Source organism: Megascapheus bottae, chromosome 26, assembly GCF_031878675.1.
Source record: "Megascapheus bottae isolate mThoBot1 chromosome 26, mThoBot2.hap1, whole genome shotgun sequence".
Lineage (NCBI taxonomy): Eukaryota > Metazoa > Chordata > Mammalia > Rodentia > Geomyidae > Megascapheus > Megascapheus bottae.
This window is the reverse complement of record NC_143534.1, coordinates 11,301,272-11,320,342: the sequence shown is the minus strand read 5'-3', so window position 1 is coordinate 11,320,342 and position 19,071 is coordinate 11,301,272. Positions and strand designations below refer to the sequence as shown.

Below are 19,071 nucleotides of genomic sequence, written 5' to 3'. Positions count from 1 at the left end.
TTGGTCCTAGCAACGCGCTGGCGGGTTGTCCCCGCCCTCTCGGTTGAGCTGGGCGTCCCCGGCCGGCGAGCGGCGGTGTTTTGCACCTGCTGGCTCAGCATGGGGTGTGCAAACTCGGCTGCCTTCGTGGCCTTCTGCACCGGGCTTTGGGTCTCTAACCCGGCGCTGGTGCAGGGCCAGGCGTCCGGGGGGCGTCCGGGGTCCGACTGTGAAGGTGAGCGGTGTGTGACCTGCTTGCATGGCGGTGGCACCGCAGCTGTCGTGGGGCTTTGGTTTCTCCCCGCTGTAAATAGCATTTCATCCGGGAGATGCAGGCCTTGTCCTTCGTTTCAGATCACTTCTCCAAGCCTAGGCAAGCCCCGGCTTTGACCCTGCTCTCCTTGAGGCAAACCTTCTGATTTGGCTGCTGAGTATTACATTGCCATGGTAAAAACCTGGCGAGTTGGGATTTAAATCTGATTTCTTTTCTTTTTCTTTTTTTCTTTTTCTGTGTGCAAACACGGCTAGATTCGGATGAGCCTGGCACCAAACCGATTCTGTTGGCTCTCTTGGCATAGAAGACGTTTTTCTAGTTAAAACGAGTTTGTGACTCCCCAGAAAGGAAATAAAAATTTGACAATCAGCTGGGATGTGTGATCAGAGGACATAGCTATCATTGCTTAGTTAGAATTGCATAACAAAGCACAGTAACTACTTGAGAAGGCAAGATAGAAAAGAATGGCATACTATTGTTCGGTCTTTAAATTGAAGTAGACTTGTAGTTAGAACCCCTGCATGTAGTCTTTCATTTAACCCTCCAGCATTGAGGCTGTTGGCCTGGCTCCTCCCATCTCCTCTCCCCCCTCCCTACCTCCCCCATCAGCATTCTTTACAGATCAGAGCAGAAAGAAGGAAATTAACTCTGCTAGCCCTCCTCCTAGAGCACTAGACTACCTATGTTGCACAGAAATAGTGTATATCCTCTGAGCTTGAATTGTAAGCCCTTCAGATAGGGTGACAGAATAGATGTATTCTAACTAAATAAAATCTTCATAAATGGAGTCCAGCTTTCTGCTATCAGCAATTGTTTAACTTTTCACCAGAAATTTAAAATATCTGCTAGATAAAATTTTCAAACTTTGCTGGAGATGAAAGATACTTGTTTCTCTAAGCTCTAACTTTACTTAATATCCCTTGTGCTTTACACATTGGTGAGGTATGCACCATCAATTTGGTGAGTCATCAGTCTCCCCCCACCTTTGGCGCTTCTCCCAAAAACGTTTCAGAAGAGGTAGAGCCATCTGGATTAATTATAAGAGCAGTGTATGCAACTTTCCAAAATTTATTATGGCCTATTGGGATTATTAACTTGAAAGTCTGCCTAAGCTGTGTATAAATTTCATTGTTAGGCAAAGAGACAGTATAATAAAGATTTATGGAGGAAGGAGGTATTTGGAACAAAAATTAGGTCTAAGATACTGCTCTATTACCGAGACACAGCTCTATTAAAATAAATTGCTTAATTTCACCTCAATGTTATAAGATTAAAATACCCCGTGTGTATGTTTTAAGCAAAAGGAGGCCATTTGTAAGCTACTCTGCACCTGTTGATGTATTCTGTTAAGTTCATAAACTTTTGAAAACATTTTTTTTTTGGCCAGTCATGGGACTTGAACTCTGGGCCTGAGGTCTTCAGCTTAAGGATAGTGCTCTACCATGTTGAGCCACAGTGCCACAGCTTGTTTTCTGGTAGTTAATTGGAAATAAGAGTCTCACGGGCTTTGGTGCCCAGGCTGGCTTTGAACTACATTCCTCAGTCTCCTGAGTAGCTAGGATTGCAGGCATGAGCCACGGGGTGTCTGGCTGAAAACATTTTTTTTATTTAATTGGCTACATTTTGAAATTTGGATTTCTGACTTTTTGGAAACCCAGATTACCATCCATTCATTCACCCAGTCACCCAGAGCACCTTCCAGACTTGCAAGCTGGATTTATGGTCAGGCCTATACCTAGGTGAGCCATTTTACTTTTGTGTCTTATACTGTATCTCTACAGTGCCTTTTCTATGGTCAGATATGCTTACATAAATACTGTTAGGTACACCTTGCTTCAGCATTCAAAACAGCCATGTGCTCTACAGGATCCTAGAAACTGTCTGCTTTACCTAGCCTAGGTCTGGGGCAGGCTCTGCCATCTAAGTTGGCATACATGGTCCCTGTGCCGTTCCCACAGGAGATTACCTAATGATACTGTCCAAGGACGTATCCTATTGTTAAGTGATGCTTGGCTGTATATTGGTCTGCCCTCATTGTTGCCAGCTGAATAAAATATTAGGATTCTCCACAGAACCAAAACCACTAGGAAGTTGTGTGTGTATGTGCACATGTGTGTAGTATGTGGTAGTCATTACTCACCTTAAGACTGAGTTATATCCAGGTGACTCCATCACAAATTGAAATGATCCCCAAATCAAAATTTAAAAGCACAGCACAGTGTGGGTGTTAGCACACGGGGTACACTCATGACTGTGTGAATGCAGGCTAGCAGTGCCTGACTTTCCCAGCATGGAACCCTTGCAAGAAATGTCACAAGGAGGACATTGTAAGTGACAGTGAGTACAGACAGGACACAGAAGAAGCATATGTATCAGGTATCCAAATGATTGGATTTTTTTATGTTAAACAATCAAGGCTGCGGACCAGTGAGGAGAGGGTTCTAGTATGAACAGGGCTCTGGATTCCATTCCTAGGATCATGAACAAAACAAAGCAAGGAACTGCAAATGTGAAAAAAGGGCAGGATAATGCTAAACGTGTCCACTCACGTGAAAAAACTATAAAATAAAAAATAAATGAATAAAGCTCTACAAATAAGATTGATGAGATTAATAGCAGATTTAGAGATGAGAGAATGAATTAATTAGCCAGAAGGAATCACAGAGATACAAAGGTAAAAACAGGAAAGAAGGATAAAAGGTACAATAGAATAAAGAGAAACGTTCTAAAATAGTTATTGACTTTTCAGGATAAAAGAGAAGATATACAAGATATTTCAATAGAGCATTAAAAAAACCCACACTTATCTCATCAAAAAAAAATTACATACCAAAGGAGAAAACAAATCTTAAAAACAGCCAGAGAAAACTCTTTCAGAAGAATGACAATTGGAAAAGCAACAAGGAAGTCTTAAAGTCCCAGAGCAAGAATGTTACTCCATGATGGAGTGCTTGCCTAGCAAATCTTGTACAGGGCCTTTGGGTTCAATCCTTAGCACCACAAGGGAACAAGACAGCAACAACAATAAAAGCAAAGACAAGCTTTGGACTCAGACATGTTGAGGTGTGGGACACTAAATCAGAGAGCAGATTTGTTTAGGGAAAAATTATAAATAAACTAGACCAAGGACTTTTCCGAATGACTTGAGAGATTTTAAGTGTATTGATACCTCCAAGACTGGTGTAGTGAGGTTTCTTTTTGTTTTTCTTTCCTCCTCTAAAAATTAAACTGGAGCAGATGATAGAGGTGGATTTCATCCTAGGAGGTGTGGATAGAATTTTTGAAAATGATGTTCATAGCTGCCTGGTAGTTTCAATAATTCTATGAACCTGAGCTTAACATTGTGTCATAATTCATCTGAAAAAGCTGGAAGTTTCCTCCTGAAGGTGGCATCATTATATTTTAAAATATTGCTTTATCCCTTCAGATCCTGGCTAATAACTTACTAATCTATGATTTCATAAAAACTTTTTTATTAAAACTTTTTATTAATGCTGAGTTTTTACATATTTCAAATGTCATGTTCTATAAACAAGTATTCAAGAAAAAAAAGTCTCCATATGCAATCACTGGCACATAAATTTAAGAACATAATTAAAATTAAGCTGAGTCTTTGTCATAGATACATATCAATCTATATAATATAGCAATATATGTATATAGAATATATATCCTATCATAAACCTATACATCTATTTATCTCTAAATTCATGTCAATGATCATTTAAAAACTTTTAATTCAATTTTACTAATGTCAGATATTTCATGAAGCACATTGGAGGTTTTTGTAATAAAGATATGATGAAGCTTTTTAAAAATAATCTAGGATAAGCTGGGAGTGGTGGCTCACGCCTGTAATCCTAGCTACTCAGGGGCTGAGATCTGAGGATCACGGTTCAAAGCCAGCCAGGGCACTAAAAAAAGTGAGACTCTTATCTCCAATTAACCACCAGGAAACTGGAAGTGGAGATGTGGCTCAAGGGATAAGATGGTAGCCTTGAGCTGAAGAACTCAGGGTAATGCCAAGGCCCAGAGTTCAAGCCCCATGACCGACAAAAATAAAATAAAAATAATCTAGGACACATTTCAAACACAGAAAAAAATATATAGCTACAATGTAGATTAAATGTATTGTTCTCCCATCCCATACCAGCCTGTGTCTTCAAAAAAATAAATAAATAAAATGCTGCATGCAAGTAGGTAAGTCCTTTTCCTTAACCCAACTACTGTTTTCAGAGGAAGTAACAAATCTAAAGTTAAGTGTGGACTTCTCATCAATTTGTGTTTGTCAGTGTGTGTTTGTATGTCAGTCCTGGGGTTTCAACTCAAGGCCTGAGCATTGTACCTGAGCAGCTGTACTCAAAGCTAGAGTTCTACTACTTGAGCCACAGCTCCACTTGTAGCTTTTTGGTAATTAATTGAAGATAAGCGTCTCATGAACTTCCCTGTCCAGGCTGGCTTTTATCTGATCCGAGATTTCAGCCTCCTGAGTAACTAGGATTATTGTTATGAGCCATTGGCACCTGACTGTTTTACATTTTTAAAAATAACTTTTACTATTAATGTGTGCATACAAAGGAACTGCTTTGTGACCTTGAATGTATATAAATTGTACACTCTTCATATTCATTTGCAACTTTTTTTTTTACCAGTCCAGGGAGGGACTTGAACTCAGGGCCTGAGCACTGTTCTTGGGCTTTCCCCAAGGCTAGTGCTTTACCACTTGAGCCACAATACCACTTCTGGCTTCTCTGGGTATGTGGTTCCGAGGTATGGAACCCAGATCTTTGTGCATGCTAGGCAAGCACTCTATCACTAAGCCAAATTCCCAGCCCTCATTTGCAACCTTTTTGTGGTACTAGGTTTGGGGCTCCAGACTTCACACTTGCTAAACAGATACTCCACTATGTGAGCTATCTCCCCTCTCCCTGCCCTTATCTTTTTTGCATATTTTTCCAATAGAATTTTTCCAATAGATACTAGTATTTTGCCTGGGCCACCTGAATCGTGATCCTCCTATTTATGCTATCCCATAGCTGGGATGATGTTAGAATTTGTAGAAAAGCTGTCATTTTAAGTGGAACTTGATTCCAAAGATTGACTCAGTAAGTGCATGCAAAGTGTCCCTGGCTTTAGTAACAGACTCCAGACATTTTTAGTATTTGAGTCTATTGTCTCAGTGATTGAACCATATCTAATTTTTTAATCTTGCTCTTTGGGTTATGTACAGTTGTGGGTAGAGGTTTATACCTGCAAATGTATTTCGTTATTCCTTCTAGTATGTAAAGAATTCTTAAACCGATTCTACAACTCCTTAATTATCAATGAAGTTAACTTTACACCGGACACCATAGAAAAAGAATTGATCAGCTTTTGCTTGGATGCCAAAGGAAAAGAAAATCGCCTGGTATGAATCAATTCTTTTATTTATTTTTCCTGTGTGTTTGAAGAAAACCAGCAGTAGTTTAATGTTTTACCTTGGACTTGATACCCTCTTACGTACATGCTTGCTTTCTTTTCTTTTCCCTTTTTTCTCTTTTATTTGAGCAGTATGAGGTTTTGAACTCAGTGCCTCATGATTGTTAGGCAGGTACTCTATCACTTCAGCCATACGTGCAGCCCTGTTCTGCATTGTTATTTTTGCAATAGTCTTGTTTTCTGCCTGGACAGACCAGTACAATGGTACTGTTCCCCATTGTTTCTGGGGCGACAGGCATGTGCCATCATATTCAGCATCACTTCTTCCACATGGAGTCCCATGGACTTTTCTGCTTAGGCTGTCTTATTCTTAGCCTCCCAAGTATCTAAGGTTATAGCATGAGCTGCTGGCTCAAACATGTTTCTTCAAGACAACAACAATTCAGCCTTCCAGGGAAATGTAGTTGATGTACTTTCATAATTCAGTTTCATTTTGCTTTCTGAGCAAACAACCAATTATATGTGAAATTGTAAAACTGAACTGGAAATGAGAATTTACTGTCTTGAATTAAGAGTGGGTAGATGTTTCATTTCTTACCAAGACAATTAGTCAAAGCTATGGTATGTAAGTACTATGGTATATAAGTACTAAGCTATGGTATATAAATACTGTATTACTTCCTACCTAATATATATTTCATATATGATATAGATATATAAAATGTACATAAATTATGTATTTCATGTGTAAGTTTCATACATATCACATAAGTGTGTGTGTAAGTGTGTGTGTGTGTGTGTGTGTGTGGTACTGGGGTTTGAACTTAGCATCTCAGGCTTGATAGGCAAGGTAGGTACTCTTTTACTTGAGTCCCTCTTCTAGTCTGTTTTGCTCAGGTTATTATTTTGAGATGGAATCTTACTTTTTGCACAGGTATGTACTTGGACTGTGATGGGTACTTGATGATGGTTACTTAACATCACACTTAGCTCCTTCCATTGAGATGAAGTCTGAACTTCTGTGCCTGAGCTGGATGGGAATCCTAATTCTCCCAATTTCTGATTCCTGAGAAATTAAGATTACAGCCATGAACCACAGTGGTTGACTTGTATTTTCTTGTAATGGCAATTAGATGGTGTTTCCTTAGCTTAAAAGATGATTTTGGAGCCAGGTACTGGTGGCTCATGCCTGTAAATCCTAAGTTACTCAGGAGGCTGAGATCTGAGTATCACAGTTCAAAGCTAACCTGGGCAGGAAAGTCCATGATATTTCCAATAAACTACTCAGAAACAGAAAAAGGAGTGGTGTGATTGCTCAAGTGATGGAGAACTAGCCTTGAGCGAAAGAAACTCAGGGACAGAGTCCAGGTCCAGAGTTCAAGCCTCAGGACTGGGAAAAAAAAAGTGGTTTGTTCTAACAGAGTGTTTTATATCACTAAAGACATTTCAGGCTGTCGCTGCTTTCCTCCTCTTCCTCCCCACCTGCCTCCTTCCCCCTCCTCCCCACCCCTTTTCCTCCTCACATGAATTGTATACACAGGATGGACCACTGAACCACCACCAGGCTAAGAGTTTACTATGTGCAATACAACAGGACCAAAAAGGTCCTGTCGAATTTGGCAGTTAGATTTGGGTTGTTGACTGTTTACCACTGACATGTGGTAGAATGTTTGTGATTTATTTGTGTTAAGGTGTTTAATGTTTTCATATGTAAAATGCAGAAGTCAAGTAGCTTGAAAGGCAATTATTACAGGATGGAAAAGGTCCAGGAGAGAGCCAAAATTTTAGTATTTGTATCATTCCTTCTCTTCTCCTTGCTGGCTGGGTGACCTTTAGTCATCTTGAGTACAACGTGTGAATAATAATAGCATTTGCTTCACACAACTGCTGTGATAAATAAGTCAGTTAATGCTTTCCAAGCAATAGGGGCAACCTAGCCAAAAGCTTCATAAATGTGAGCTCTTCTTACCAGTCTCTGAAATATCATGTAGGACACTTCTAATTAGGACAGTCATGAAGATAGACTTTGCCTTCTGGTGTCTTAGTCAGCAGGGGTTAAAATTAAGTAACTGGACCATGAAAACTAGGCTGACCTCTTCTCCCTTTTCTCCATTTATTTATCTGTCTCCCTAACTTTCCTCCCTCCCTCCCTTTCTCCCTTTCTCCCTCCCTCCCTCCCCCCCCCACCTTTCTCTCTGGCTTCTTACTTCAGTTTGGTTTTTCCACTCAAAGGTGGCACCATTTGAGCTTACACCTTCTTGCTTTTTGCTGGTTACTTCGGAGATAAGAAAACTTTATTTCTCAGATCTCAGCCTCCTAGGTTGCTGGAATTATAGGCCTGAGCCACCAGCAACTCCTTTATTTTATTCTGTCTTTCATTACCCAAGATACTGAATTCTCTTCATTCTCCATCAGTGTTATTATCTAGGGGCCACGAAGGATGCAGCCACCAAGATCCTAAGTGGAGTCACCGGCCCCATGAGTGTTCACATGCCTGCAGGAAAAATTTGTGAGAAGCTGAAGAAGATGGACAGCCAGATCTGTGAGCTGAAATATGGTACAAACAGAGCCAAGTTCTTTTTCCAATATGTCTAATGTCTTGTCACACTTCAGAACATCCACCGTGCTATTTAGAAGGTCAGGGTTGGAGGGAAAGGGATTCTCTTCCACTCTGGGAATGGCTTCAGGGTGGGTGGATGATGTACCTTGTGCCACTTGAGTTTGCATTTTTTAAAGGAAGGGAAAAAACAGCCGAATAATAAACAAAAACCTAATGCAAAATTAACATTAGTTAAAACTGCCAACCTAGATAGCAAAGTTTAAACTAATTTACCAAGGCAATGCCAGCCACACGTCCAAGAAATTTCCAGAATATGAAGAGAGCCTTTACAAATGTTGACTTGGTTTCTGGTAATGTGTGAAGACAAAAGTTACATCTGTTCAAAGATGATAGTAGGGTTTGGAGATTATAAATATGACTACATTTTTCTTCCTAGCTAGAGTTAACATTCTGCCTGCTTTACATTTTAGGAAATAGGTTTGTCATATCAAATTAAGTTTTGTCTCATGAAATAGCTTGCCAAAGGTACCTAAAATAAATGGCAAGGCAAGAGATGCCCTATTTAAAACATTATCCTTGGCCTTATAAAGTTCACATCCATCTATTCTTGCACTGAGAATTTGTATCTGGGCCAGTCCTCTGAGTAGATACAACAGGTATTTCCTCAGTGTCCCAGCACTGGAATTTCAATCAGAAGTCTCACTATTTACATACCCAGTGTACTACGGTAAATTACCCAAGTAATGAGCATCCAGCCAACTTCCTTAGTCAGTTTATATTTCCTAACATGACTGTGTAATATATGTATAGATCCTATTGCATATGACACACTTGAAATAGGTTTAAGTTACCAAAGACAATCTATTTCTCCATATATACCAAGCCAAGCCATAATTCCCAGGGTGGTAATTATGGGTAGGCGTCCCTTTTTATTGGCTCCAACGTAATGAAGTAGAAGCAAGAATCACTGAGTCCACATCTCTATAAACAATATTTACAAAAGGGACATACCTGTGCTGGTTCTCTTATCCAGTAAATTTATTTGAAAATCAATATATAGAAAGGATATTTCAGAGCTCCTTAAAGAAGGGTAAAGGAAGCAGATATTATTGAGAAAAATGAATACTTACTCATTTTCTTTGTGTGGCACACTGGCCACTAGAGGCCCTTGGGGATCCATGAATGTATTTTTTTTTTTTTTGGCGGGGTGGGGGACCATTTTCTTGTAGTTTCAGGATATCATAGCGGTGCTGCCTTTTTAAAGTTTAATTTCCAATACCGTATTCGCTAGAACAAAGAATCAAAGAAACTTCTGGTGTTTGCAAGAGAGTATTTTTCTTCTTCAACTACTTTTCTTGACTAGATCAATAGTTTTAAATTCATCTCAGCTTACTGCTGGCAGAAGATTGAATGGAGGCCTTTGTGCTGTGGATATTGTTTTCTGGAATAAAATTTCCTTCTTTGAAAGCTGTTCTGTAAAATTAACCACCAAGTTCATATGTAATGAGGAGGAAGGGGTTGACCTCAAAGAATATTTTCCTTACTTGGTTCTCAAGATCACTATAAAAATGTAAGCATTGTCTGGAACAGAGTTTAATTGGCCCTCCAAGTTAAAAATAAATCTTCCAAATTTAGCTTACAAATTAGAACACACTTACTGGAAATTTTTTTTAGACAAATCACTTGACAAGGATTCGATTTTCGGTGTTTTAAAGCATTATGTTCTGCTTTGCAAGGAACAAAGGACAGGCACTTTTAAATGGAGGTCCAGCCAGAAAAGTCCTGGCTGGCACTAATAGCTTAAGAAGTAAACTTGAACATGGTATGAGAGACACAGTCACAGGCAGACTTGGCGATGAAGGAGGGGCAAAGGAGAATGCTATGGAAGAGGAAAATCATGTCTTTCTGATAGAGAAGCTAATGATCATATTATCGATGAGCTTCATTTTTTTTATTATTTCCTGCTTTAGGATGTGGCAATAGAGAAACAGGTGACTGGTGATATTCTTAGCAGATACTCTGTAAAGAGAGAAAGAGTAGTCTTGCTAGGGCAGGAGGATGTTGGCGACAAGCTTTAAGGCAAGGATGTGGTTGGCTGGTGCTGAATCACTGGCATTAGAGAAGCAGCTATTTATTCCACAGAGGGCCATACATCGATGCTGGGATGACTCAGGAATCCCTGTAGAATGGGACATTTGGGGAGTTCCCTACACAATTGAAGATCTATGACGACACTCCTGATTTTATTCATATATTTGGCTCCCCCCCACCCCTGCTTTTCTAGGCACTGGTTCTGGGGTTTGAATGCAGGACCTGAGTGCTGCTGTCCTTGACCTTTTTTTTTTTTTCCTCAAGGAAAAGCCAGGACCATGATCCTGGCTGCTTCAGACAAGAAATAAGACCTGATCTGAGAAATAATCAGAACAAAAAGGGCTAGAGGGATGGCATACATGGTATAGCACCTTGAGGTACTGAGTTCCAACCCTGGAACTGCCAGAAAAAAGTAATCTACTAGCTGTTAATCCATTTGAGGAGAGAAGAAAATGTCCATACTGTAAGCATACATTGAAAGTGTAAGATCTTCTTCTTCTTCCTCTTCCTCCTCTTCCTCTCCTTCTCCTTCTCCTTCTCCTTCTTCTCCTTCTTCTTCCTCTCCTTCTCCTCCTTCTCCTCCTCCTCCTCCTCCTCCTCCTCCTCCTCCTCCTCCTCCTCCTCCTCCTCCTGCTTTTTGGTGCAAGTTTTGGGACTTGAACGCATAGCTTGGGTTCTTTAGCTAAGTCTTTTAGCTTTTTTCGCTCAAGGTTAGCACTTTTACTCCTTGAGTGGCATCCAACTAAGGTTCACTTAAAAAAATGATTCTTTTTCTTTGGCTAGTCCTGGGTCTTGAACTCAGGGTCTGGGCACTGTGCTTGGACACTTTTTGCTCAAGGATAGCTCTCTGTTACTTGAACCACAGCACCATTTCCAGTTTTTTCTCTGTATGTGGTTCCAGGGAATTGAACCCAGGCTTTGTTCATGCTAGGCAAGCATGCTACCTACCACTACGCCACACTCTTGGCCCCAGAAATGATTATCTTTAAGTAATTGTATAAAGCAGTTGCCATTCAACAAAGCAGTTTATGAATACAGTATATCTTGATCAATGTCACCCCATTAAGGTGCACTTTTAAATGCTGAATTTTCTGCAGGTCAGTTAAGACACAAATGAATGTACTGGAGCTAGTGGTTCTTGGTGAGTGGGTCTTCGAGTATTATGGAACTGAAAGAGGAGAATAAAAACTTTGGTGTATTGGATGGCCCAAAGTGCTTATTGTTTCTGGATTTTGGCAGCTTGATCATTATGTATAAAATACTTTAGTTTGAATTATGTCTTTTTTTGTGGGTTATGGGGCTTGAACTCAGCCTGGGCGCTGGACTTCAAGATGCTACTTCACCTATTATAGAAGAGTTAACTGATTTCCATGATCATACTTCAATGATCGTTTTTGTCCCTGAGCCTTCAGCTCAAGGCTACCGCCCTACCTTGATCCAAGCCCCACTTCCAGTTTCTGGAGTTTATTTGGAGATAAGAGTCTCAAGTCCTTTTGTGCTTGAGCTGGCTTTGAACCTTGATCCTCACTTCTCAGCTTCCTGAGTAGCGAGGATTACAGGCGTGAGCCACACCATGCCCACCTGAATTATGGCTTTTTTGCATGTATGCTGGTACTGGGATTTGAACTCTGGGCCTCATGTTCTTGCTTTACTTTTCCACTCAAGCCTTGTCCTCTGTCACTTGCGCCATATCTCCGGTTCTGTTTGTTTGTTTGTTTGTTTGTTTTTGTCAGTTGTAGACTGCTTGAACTCAGGGCTTGTCCCTCAGCTCTTGTGCTCAAGGGTAGCACTCTACCACTCTGAGCCACAGCTCCACTTCTGATTTTCTGGTGGTGGTTAACTGGAGGTAAGAATCTCATGGATCTCAGGTTGGTTTTGAACTCTGATCCTCAAATCTCAGCCTCCTGAGTAGTTAAGATTGCAGGTGTGAGCCACCCAACATCTGACTTCTGTCTTTTTTTTTTCTTCTGGTTTTTTGGAGATAAGAGTCTATATCTATATGTATTCCAGAAAACAATGTTTGCTGACGGATCTCAAAATTGGATCGTATTTCTGTGTCACTTTTTTTTCAGGATCTTAAGCTACTAGAAGCATGCCTCAGCAGGTCATTCAAATCAGTGATATTTAGTCTGATTTTTCAAAAAAAATTTTCTATCAGTACGTCTCAAGTTTCTTAAACTAGGTATACAAATCCAGGAGGGAGTTTTGTATTACAGATTCTGCCTGAGAGTCTGGGGCAGGACCTCAGTATCTACATATCTAAGTTGTTGGGTTTTATGTTTCCCTTTATTTTTGGGCAGTGCTGAGGACCAATTGCAGGACCTTATACACAGAAGTGCCCTACCATTGAACTATATCCCTAGCACTGAGCATCTGCTTTTCTAACAAAAGCCTAGGCCATGCATCCTGTGACTGATATAGTTTTATTCCCCATGCCAGTCTTAATCAGTTGAGATTTGGACAGAGTTGAATGTAACAATAACAAAACCTCGAGATGTCAGAGTATGTTCTTCCCCAGGTACTGGTTTGTTTTTTTTTATGCCCATACCACTAGCTACTCAGAAGGCTGGGATCTGGGGGTCATGTTTTGAAGAGAAGACTTGGGAGACTGCCTCCAAAGTAAACAGCAAAATACCAGGTGAGGATCAAGTGGTAGAGTGACAGTAAACAAGGAAGCTGAGGAGCTCAAGTCCTGACTGAGTGTCTCAGTACATGTTCTTTCAAATAGGAGAAGTCCAGAGATAGGCAGTTTCATGAAATGATCAGGGACCCAGCTCCACATCTCATTGGCAGATATCATTCTGAACCCATGATCTAAGGTGGCGAAGACAGAGAGCACTGAAGGTCTGCCACTAAGTTGGGGTCCCAGTCTTAGGCTCTCTGCCATCCCACCTAATCTAATGGGTCTATGCGACCCACCACTTCTTAACCACAGGCTAACTTGCTTGCAAGGAAATAACCATTTGATATCCAAATAAAATCAGAAAGTTTTTGTTCTTACTGAAGAAGAAGGGGAACTAGTTTGAGACTACAAATGAACCCTGCCACACGGTGCAGTTTCCCTTATCCAAGAATCTCAGGCTCTCAATTCCTGCCTCTCATCTTTAGAGGCAGGAACAGTCTCTAAAAAACCCTTCTCCCCTCCTTCTCCTGGTTGGTTCTCTGTGTGTTTTATACAGAAGGCAATAATGTCTTCTCCCCTCCCTACTTCTACTTCTCTCCTCCCCCTCCCCTCCCTTTTCCTCTTCTCCTTACTTCCCTCTCCCTCTCCTTTTTTTTTTTTGCTTGATGAGAAGTAGCCATGCTTTTCTATTTTATTTTCATTTAAAATATCTTCTTTTATTGTACATGTGTTTACGTGTGCATTTTCAGGCATTCTCACCACAAGGCCCTAGGCACAGCACTTTAGGACTCAGATGTTATGATAAAAGTGACAAAGTTCTCTCCAAAAAGCACCTGTTGCCAGGGTCACTATTGCAGTTGTGGCTGTTGCAACAGCAGCTGCTAAAAGTAAAGCTCCAACCAAGGGGGCAAGATGCCTCCAGCCCAGAAGGCTGCTGCTTAGAAAGCCACTGGCTAGAAAGCAACACACCCCCCAAAGCTCAGAAGGGTCTGAAATCTCCAGCTCAGAAGGCACCTGCTCCCAATGCGTCCCACAAGAAAGCTTATGGGTCTGTTTAAAAGGAATAAAGGTTCTAGCTGACAAAAAAGAAGTATGTAAATAATAGTCTGGAATATCTATTGATTTGTGGTATGTGTCAACAATTCCAAACAGAAGATTTTTTTTTTTCTGTTGTTGGTTTTGGAGCTTGAACTCAGGGTCTGGGCACTGCCCCTGAACTTGTTTGCTCAAGGTTAGGGCTCTACCAGTTTGAGCCACAGAGTTACTTTTGGCTTTCAAGTGGTTAATTGGAGTTAAGAGTCTTACTGGGACTTTTCTGCCCAGGCTGGCTTCAAACCACAATCCTCAGATCTCAGCCTCCTGAATGGCTAGGATTACAGGAGTGAGCCATCAGCATCCAGCCAGAAGATATTTCAATTAAGTTCTTAAATAGACCTGAGAGATCAGATATAACATTTAGAGTACAACTTCAAAGTTGTAGTTCTTAATTTAAGAAGGCATAATCTGTAATCCACTAAAAAGTTTTAAATTCAGATCAAGTTAGCTTGGCCTATAGGACAAGAAAATATTTAATTCATAGATTGCTAAAACACACTAGAACATTTTGTGATCGAAAGGCCCTATCAGTGGGTTTAAACTCCTAAGAGTAAGTGTTCTACCTCTGGGCCACACCCCATTCTCACCAGATATTGTGTAATTTTCCTCAACTCCAGAGCCTTGAGGCAGAAAGCAGCCTGAAACACCCTCCTATAAATCTGGGTTAGGTTATTATCACCAGAAGAAATTCAGGGCAGGTCAAATTTTGCTGACAAATGAATTGCCTGGAAAAAAAAATTATGATTTTCAAGAGCCCTTCGAATTTGGGGATCTTGGATGGGAGACTGTAATGTGGTAACTCTGGTCTAAGTAATCAATAACCATTAATGAAGATACTAGGTATTCTTAGGATTATTTCTTCCTTGAATCTTCCATAGAGAAATTGTAAAGCACCTAGGGACCTTTGAAAACCAGAACTCAGGCCTCCTAGCCTCATTCTTGTAGTCAATTGCTTTTCTTAGAGCATGGAGTCAGGGGAGCATTAAATAGCCACAGAGGATCAGAAATACTTCCCTTCCCCCAGCAGGTAGGTGAGCTGTGGTTTCTTTGCAGGTCATGAGAGCCAGGGAGAAGCAGTTCCTCATTCCTATAGCATCCCTTGGCCCCCTGATGTCTTTTACTAAACCACAGTCTACCCTGTTCAGACTTTACAACCAACCCGAGCTATTCTTTCAGGTGGCATTGTTTACGTCAGCTGTGGAAGCTGCTGTTTACGGCTCTTGGCCCTTCTTTCCTTTTGCATTTTTAAAACCCCTATTTTGGAAAGAACAGATCGAATGTTGGCTCCTTCATGATGGCGATGCTATAAATACATTCTGAAGGATTTCAGCTGTGCAATTTCCAGCAGGTAGTAAACGTGCCTAGCTGATAGATCTGATCTGCGACTGTGGGAGTGTATACCTAAGGAATTTGAGGATCCCCTCACTTCTGCAAGACTTCCCTGCCAGCCAGCTATTTTCTCACATAGCTCTTGTGTTCTTCAAAGGTTAAATTAAGAGTGAGTTCCTTGTTCATTTCAGAAGAGGATGCAGAGGTTTCTCATTTCCAGGTTATATTTCTGTGTGTGTACTTTGCCTTCTTTAAGTTCGAAGGGTTACAATGGCATCACCTGGGATAGGAATGACTGCAAAGCATGCTGCAAACTCAGACTTTGAACAGGACTTCTGTGATCTGCTTCCTTGGATTCTGTTTTGCTACAGATTCCCAAAAGTTTCATCCAGTTGGAAAAAAAATTATATCTTAACTATTATAGTCATCTCCTGGATATACAAAGATATTGGTAAGAGTTTTCAGATGGAAGGAGGGAATTGGAATTCCAGCCTTGTCTGGGGCTAGTTCTGCTATCTGAGAAGAAGAAATTTATCTTTTGGGCCCTGAGTGTTTGATCTTTGGAATGTAGCTGATTATTAAAAATATAGAAACTGAATACATAATGTGCTTCAAATACAGCTGACCCCTATATTCATTGAATTGGAATAATACTTTTCTTTCAATGATTCAATTTACCCTTACACAATTCTACATGAAAACATAACAAGAACTGGCTCACTTATTTTACAGGTGAGTGACTATGGTTCACCACACATCTTTTAGAAAGGAAACAAATTGAGGTCAACTGACTTCTGGATTGGATGTAAGTTTTAGACCAACTGGCTGATGATTTTTTTTTTTTGTGAGTCATGGGGCTTGAACTTGGCCTGGACTTTGTCCCTGAGCTCTTCAGCTCAAGGCTACCACCCTACCCATGAGCCAAGCCCCGCTTCCTGTTTTCTAGAGGTTTGTTGGATCTAAGAGTCCCAGGTCTTTTTGTGCCTGGGTTGGCTTTGAACCTTGGTGATCTCAGCCTCCTGAGTAGCTAGGATTACAGGCATGAGCCACCTTGCCCAGCTAGGCTGATGATTTTTAAGAAGCAGGTTCACTAGCACTTCTTACGACTATTGGAAGCAATAGCCAAATAAAAATGGTGCAAGGAGATTGGAATGTGTTCTAGAGTGGTGGCTATAAATGACAGTGGAGTACCTCTTTTCATTTTGGGGTGACTCAATGTTCTTTGAGCATCCTTTAGTTCTACACTGCTCCTTGAAGTTATGGCATTAGGGACTGTGCAGAATTTAGGTCACCTGTGGCGAGTGATAAATATGTTTATGGTTCTTTTTATTGCAGTCCCATAGGCCAGTTCTCTGGAAGCACCTGGGAAAGAGACTCACCATTAGCACTTGTGTTGAGAATGCCTATTAAAAATCTTGGAAGTCAGTGGTCTAAAAGGAAGCATTTTATGCATTGCACTTTATGGGAACTGGTTTATCCCATCTGTCTTGCTTTTCCTGTAAAGCAAAAAAAAAAGTGATATATTAGTATATTATTCTATCTTCTACACTAAAGAGTTTCTTTTCATTTGTTTAGTTTGAAAGTGTGAGGTTTGGTTTTCTTTTCCTGTTTTCCTTGTTCAAATAATTGCTTCCATCTAACCTATATTGACTGGCACATACCCTAAATTGAAAAATGCTGTACCGGGCAAAGCCTAGGTGTCTAGGGATGAACTTGGCTGAATGTTGTCTAACACCTTCATTTGAACTGAGGCCTTTATGAGTAAATGCCATATAAAAAATACATGGCTACACAAGTGCTTTTACTAATCACTGCAGGCCACTCCCATGGTTTCTATTCTCAAGTTGCAATAATGATGAATGAAGGATTTTATATTTCTTATGTGACTCTTATACTTGGTTTCAGTGGAACAGGGACTATCCTTGGCTATGAGACCATTCAGAAAGGACTCCAGGATACCTTAGCATTCAGTGGCTTCATCATACAAAATCAAAAGCCTTTATAAACACATACATGTGTATGCATGCTCATGTGTGCATGCACATATATACATATATCACAAATACACACACTTCCTTTCTGTTTGTGCCTGTAAAGGATAACTTGTCTTGGCAGTGATTTTCAGTGATTGTCAGTTTTGCAAGCTAAACGTCTGAGACTTTGAATGCTTGTCTTTGTGGAAGTTCTGCTCCTGCTGTCAATCAGAGCTACCCTCGACATTTACAGCGTGATGATGTCTCTTTGTACTTTGATATAGAAGAACCTGGCTTGAAATGCTTAAATTCTCTCATGAACGGTCTCTTCTATGCCTGGCTCCTAGTACAAAATATGACATCCATGCAGAAAGATGGCATTTCCAATATGTCAGCTATATGCTACATACATATCACACCCTATAGTGATGCCAAGGAGAACTGCTCTTTAGCAATATGCAATAACATTGTCTTCACTTACTCTATCTTTGCTGATTTTGAATAAGCTTAAATAATTTTACACGTGTATGCAAGCTATTACTCTCTTCTCATTTTAAGTTGTTAATGTTCGGTATTTTGTCTCAGCAATGCAAAAGGAACTAATACAGCCATGAGGCTCAGGGTACAGAGCCCCAGAATGAAGGAAATAAATATTCCAGCAACTTATTCCCTAGTAAATCCTAACAGACTTCTTAAATCAAAACCAAATGAAGTCAGGTGCCAGTGGAAGATGTTGGTTCAAATCGAGCCTCAGCAGACAAGTCCTCTAGACTCCGGCTCCAAAATAACTAGTAAAAAGCTGGGCTAGAGAGATAGTTTGAGTAGTATAGCATCAGCTAAACAAGCAAGCTGAGTAAGTAGTAGGCCCTGACTAAGTACAAATCACCGCGTCCAGATCACATATTGACAATAATTCAGGAATCAAATAGAACCTCAAGTTTATTGCTAGAAAGAAATAAGGCAAGGAGCCACCTTGAATAACTGCAATGGTCCAGGATAGATGAATAGGAAATTTTAGGCCATGTTGATGGGGCTTAATGGTTTTGCTTTGTGCACAAAATGTGCCATGAATTTTCCAATTCTTGTGGATACTTGGATAATGCAAGTCCTCATTTTCTCAGTTGTGCATTCAACCCAATAGCTTATGCCACATCCTCATGCTATCATGATGTTCTTTCTGCCTCAGTACAGGCCAGAAACAGAAAACCAAGTAATAATGGACTCAACCCTCTTGAAACTAGGAGCCCAGAACAAATCTCTCCTCCCTTACGTTGTTTGGGTCAGGGACTTTGTCTCGGCAATGCAGAAGTAAGTCCCAGGCATGATGATTAGCCTCTGAATTCCTTTGTCTATGTTTCCGATGCGTCTCTCTGACACCTATCAAAACCTTGTAAATATTTTCAGTCCTCACTCACATCGTACTGACTCGTCCAGCCATGATTCCATGGTGTAGACTGTGGATGTCCCTACATGTTCATGTTTTAAGGGCATGTTATATGGAGGAAGTGGAGCCATTTTCTGAGGTAGGCCTAGGTGGGAGGTGCTTAGGTCAGGCGAGGTTCTTAGGTTATTGAGACTGTTCCATGGCAGGGGATGTGGATTTGAGACTCCAGGTTTCCTGCTCACTCTTGCTTCCTGACAGTGAAGTGAGCAGTTTTCTTCACGGTATTCACTGCCATTCCATCTGTCACCCCAGCAGATGTCAATGCAGTGGGTCCAAGCTAAACCA

At 40.7% G+C, this 19,071-nt stretch overlaps 1 protein-coding gene across 2 annotated transcripts in view; it reads left to right on the top strand.

Moving 5' to 3' along the window:
* Positions 1-60: 60 nt before the first annotated feature.
* Fam107b (family with sequence similarity 107 member B) overlaps positions 61-19,071 on the top strand; it is a 167,585-nt gene continuing 148,574 nt past the window's right edge. Inside the window, exons 1-3 of one of the 2 annotated variants that reach the window (XM_090318932.1) lie at positions 61-214; positions 5,533-5,660; positions 8,087-8,228. In XM_090318932.1, coding sequence (XP_090175058.1) covers positions 100-214; positions 5,533-5,660; positions 8,087-8,228 — 385 coding nt within the window. In that variant the 5' untranslated portion in view covers positions 61-99. Of the gene's footprint in view, positions 215-5,532; positions 5,661-8,086; positions 8,229-19,071 lie in introns of those variants that run through there. The other variant, XM_090318927.1, reaches the window with a different exon arrangement.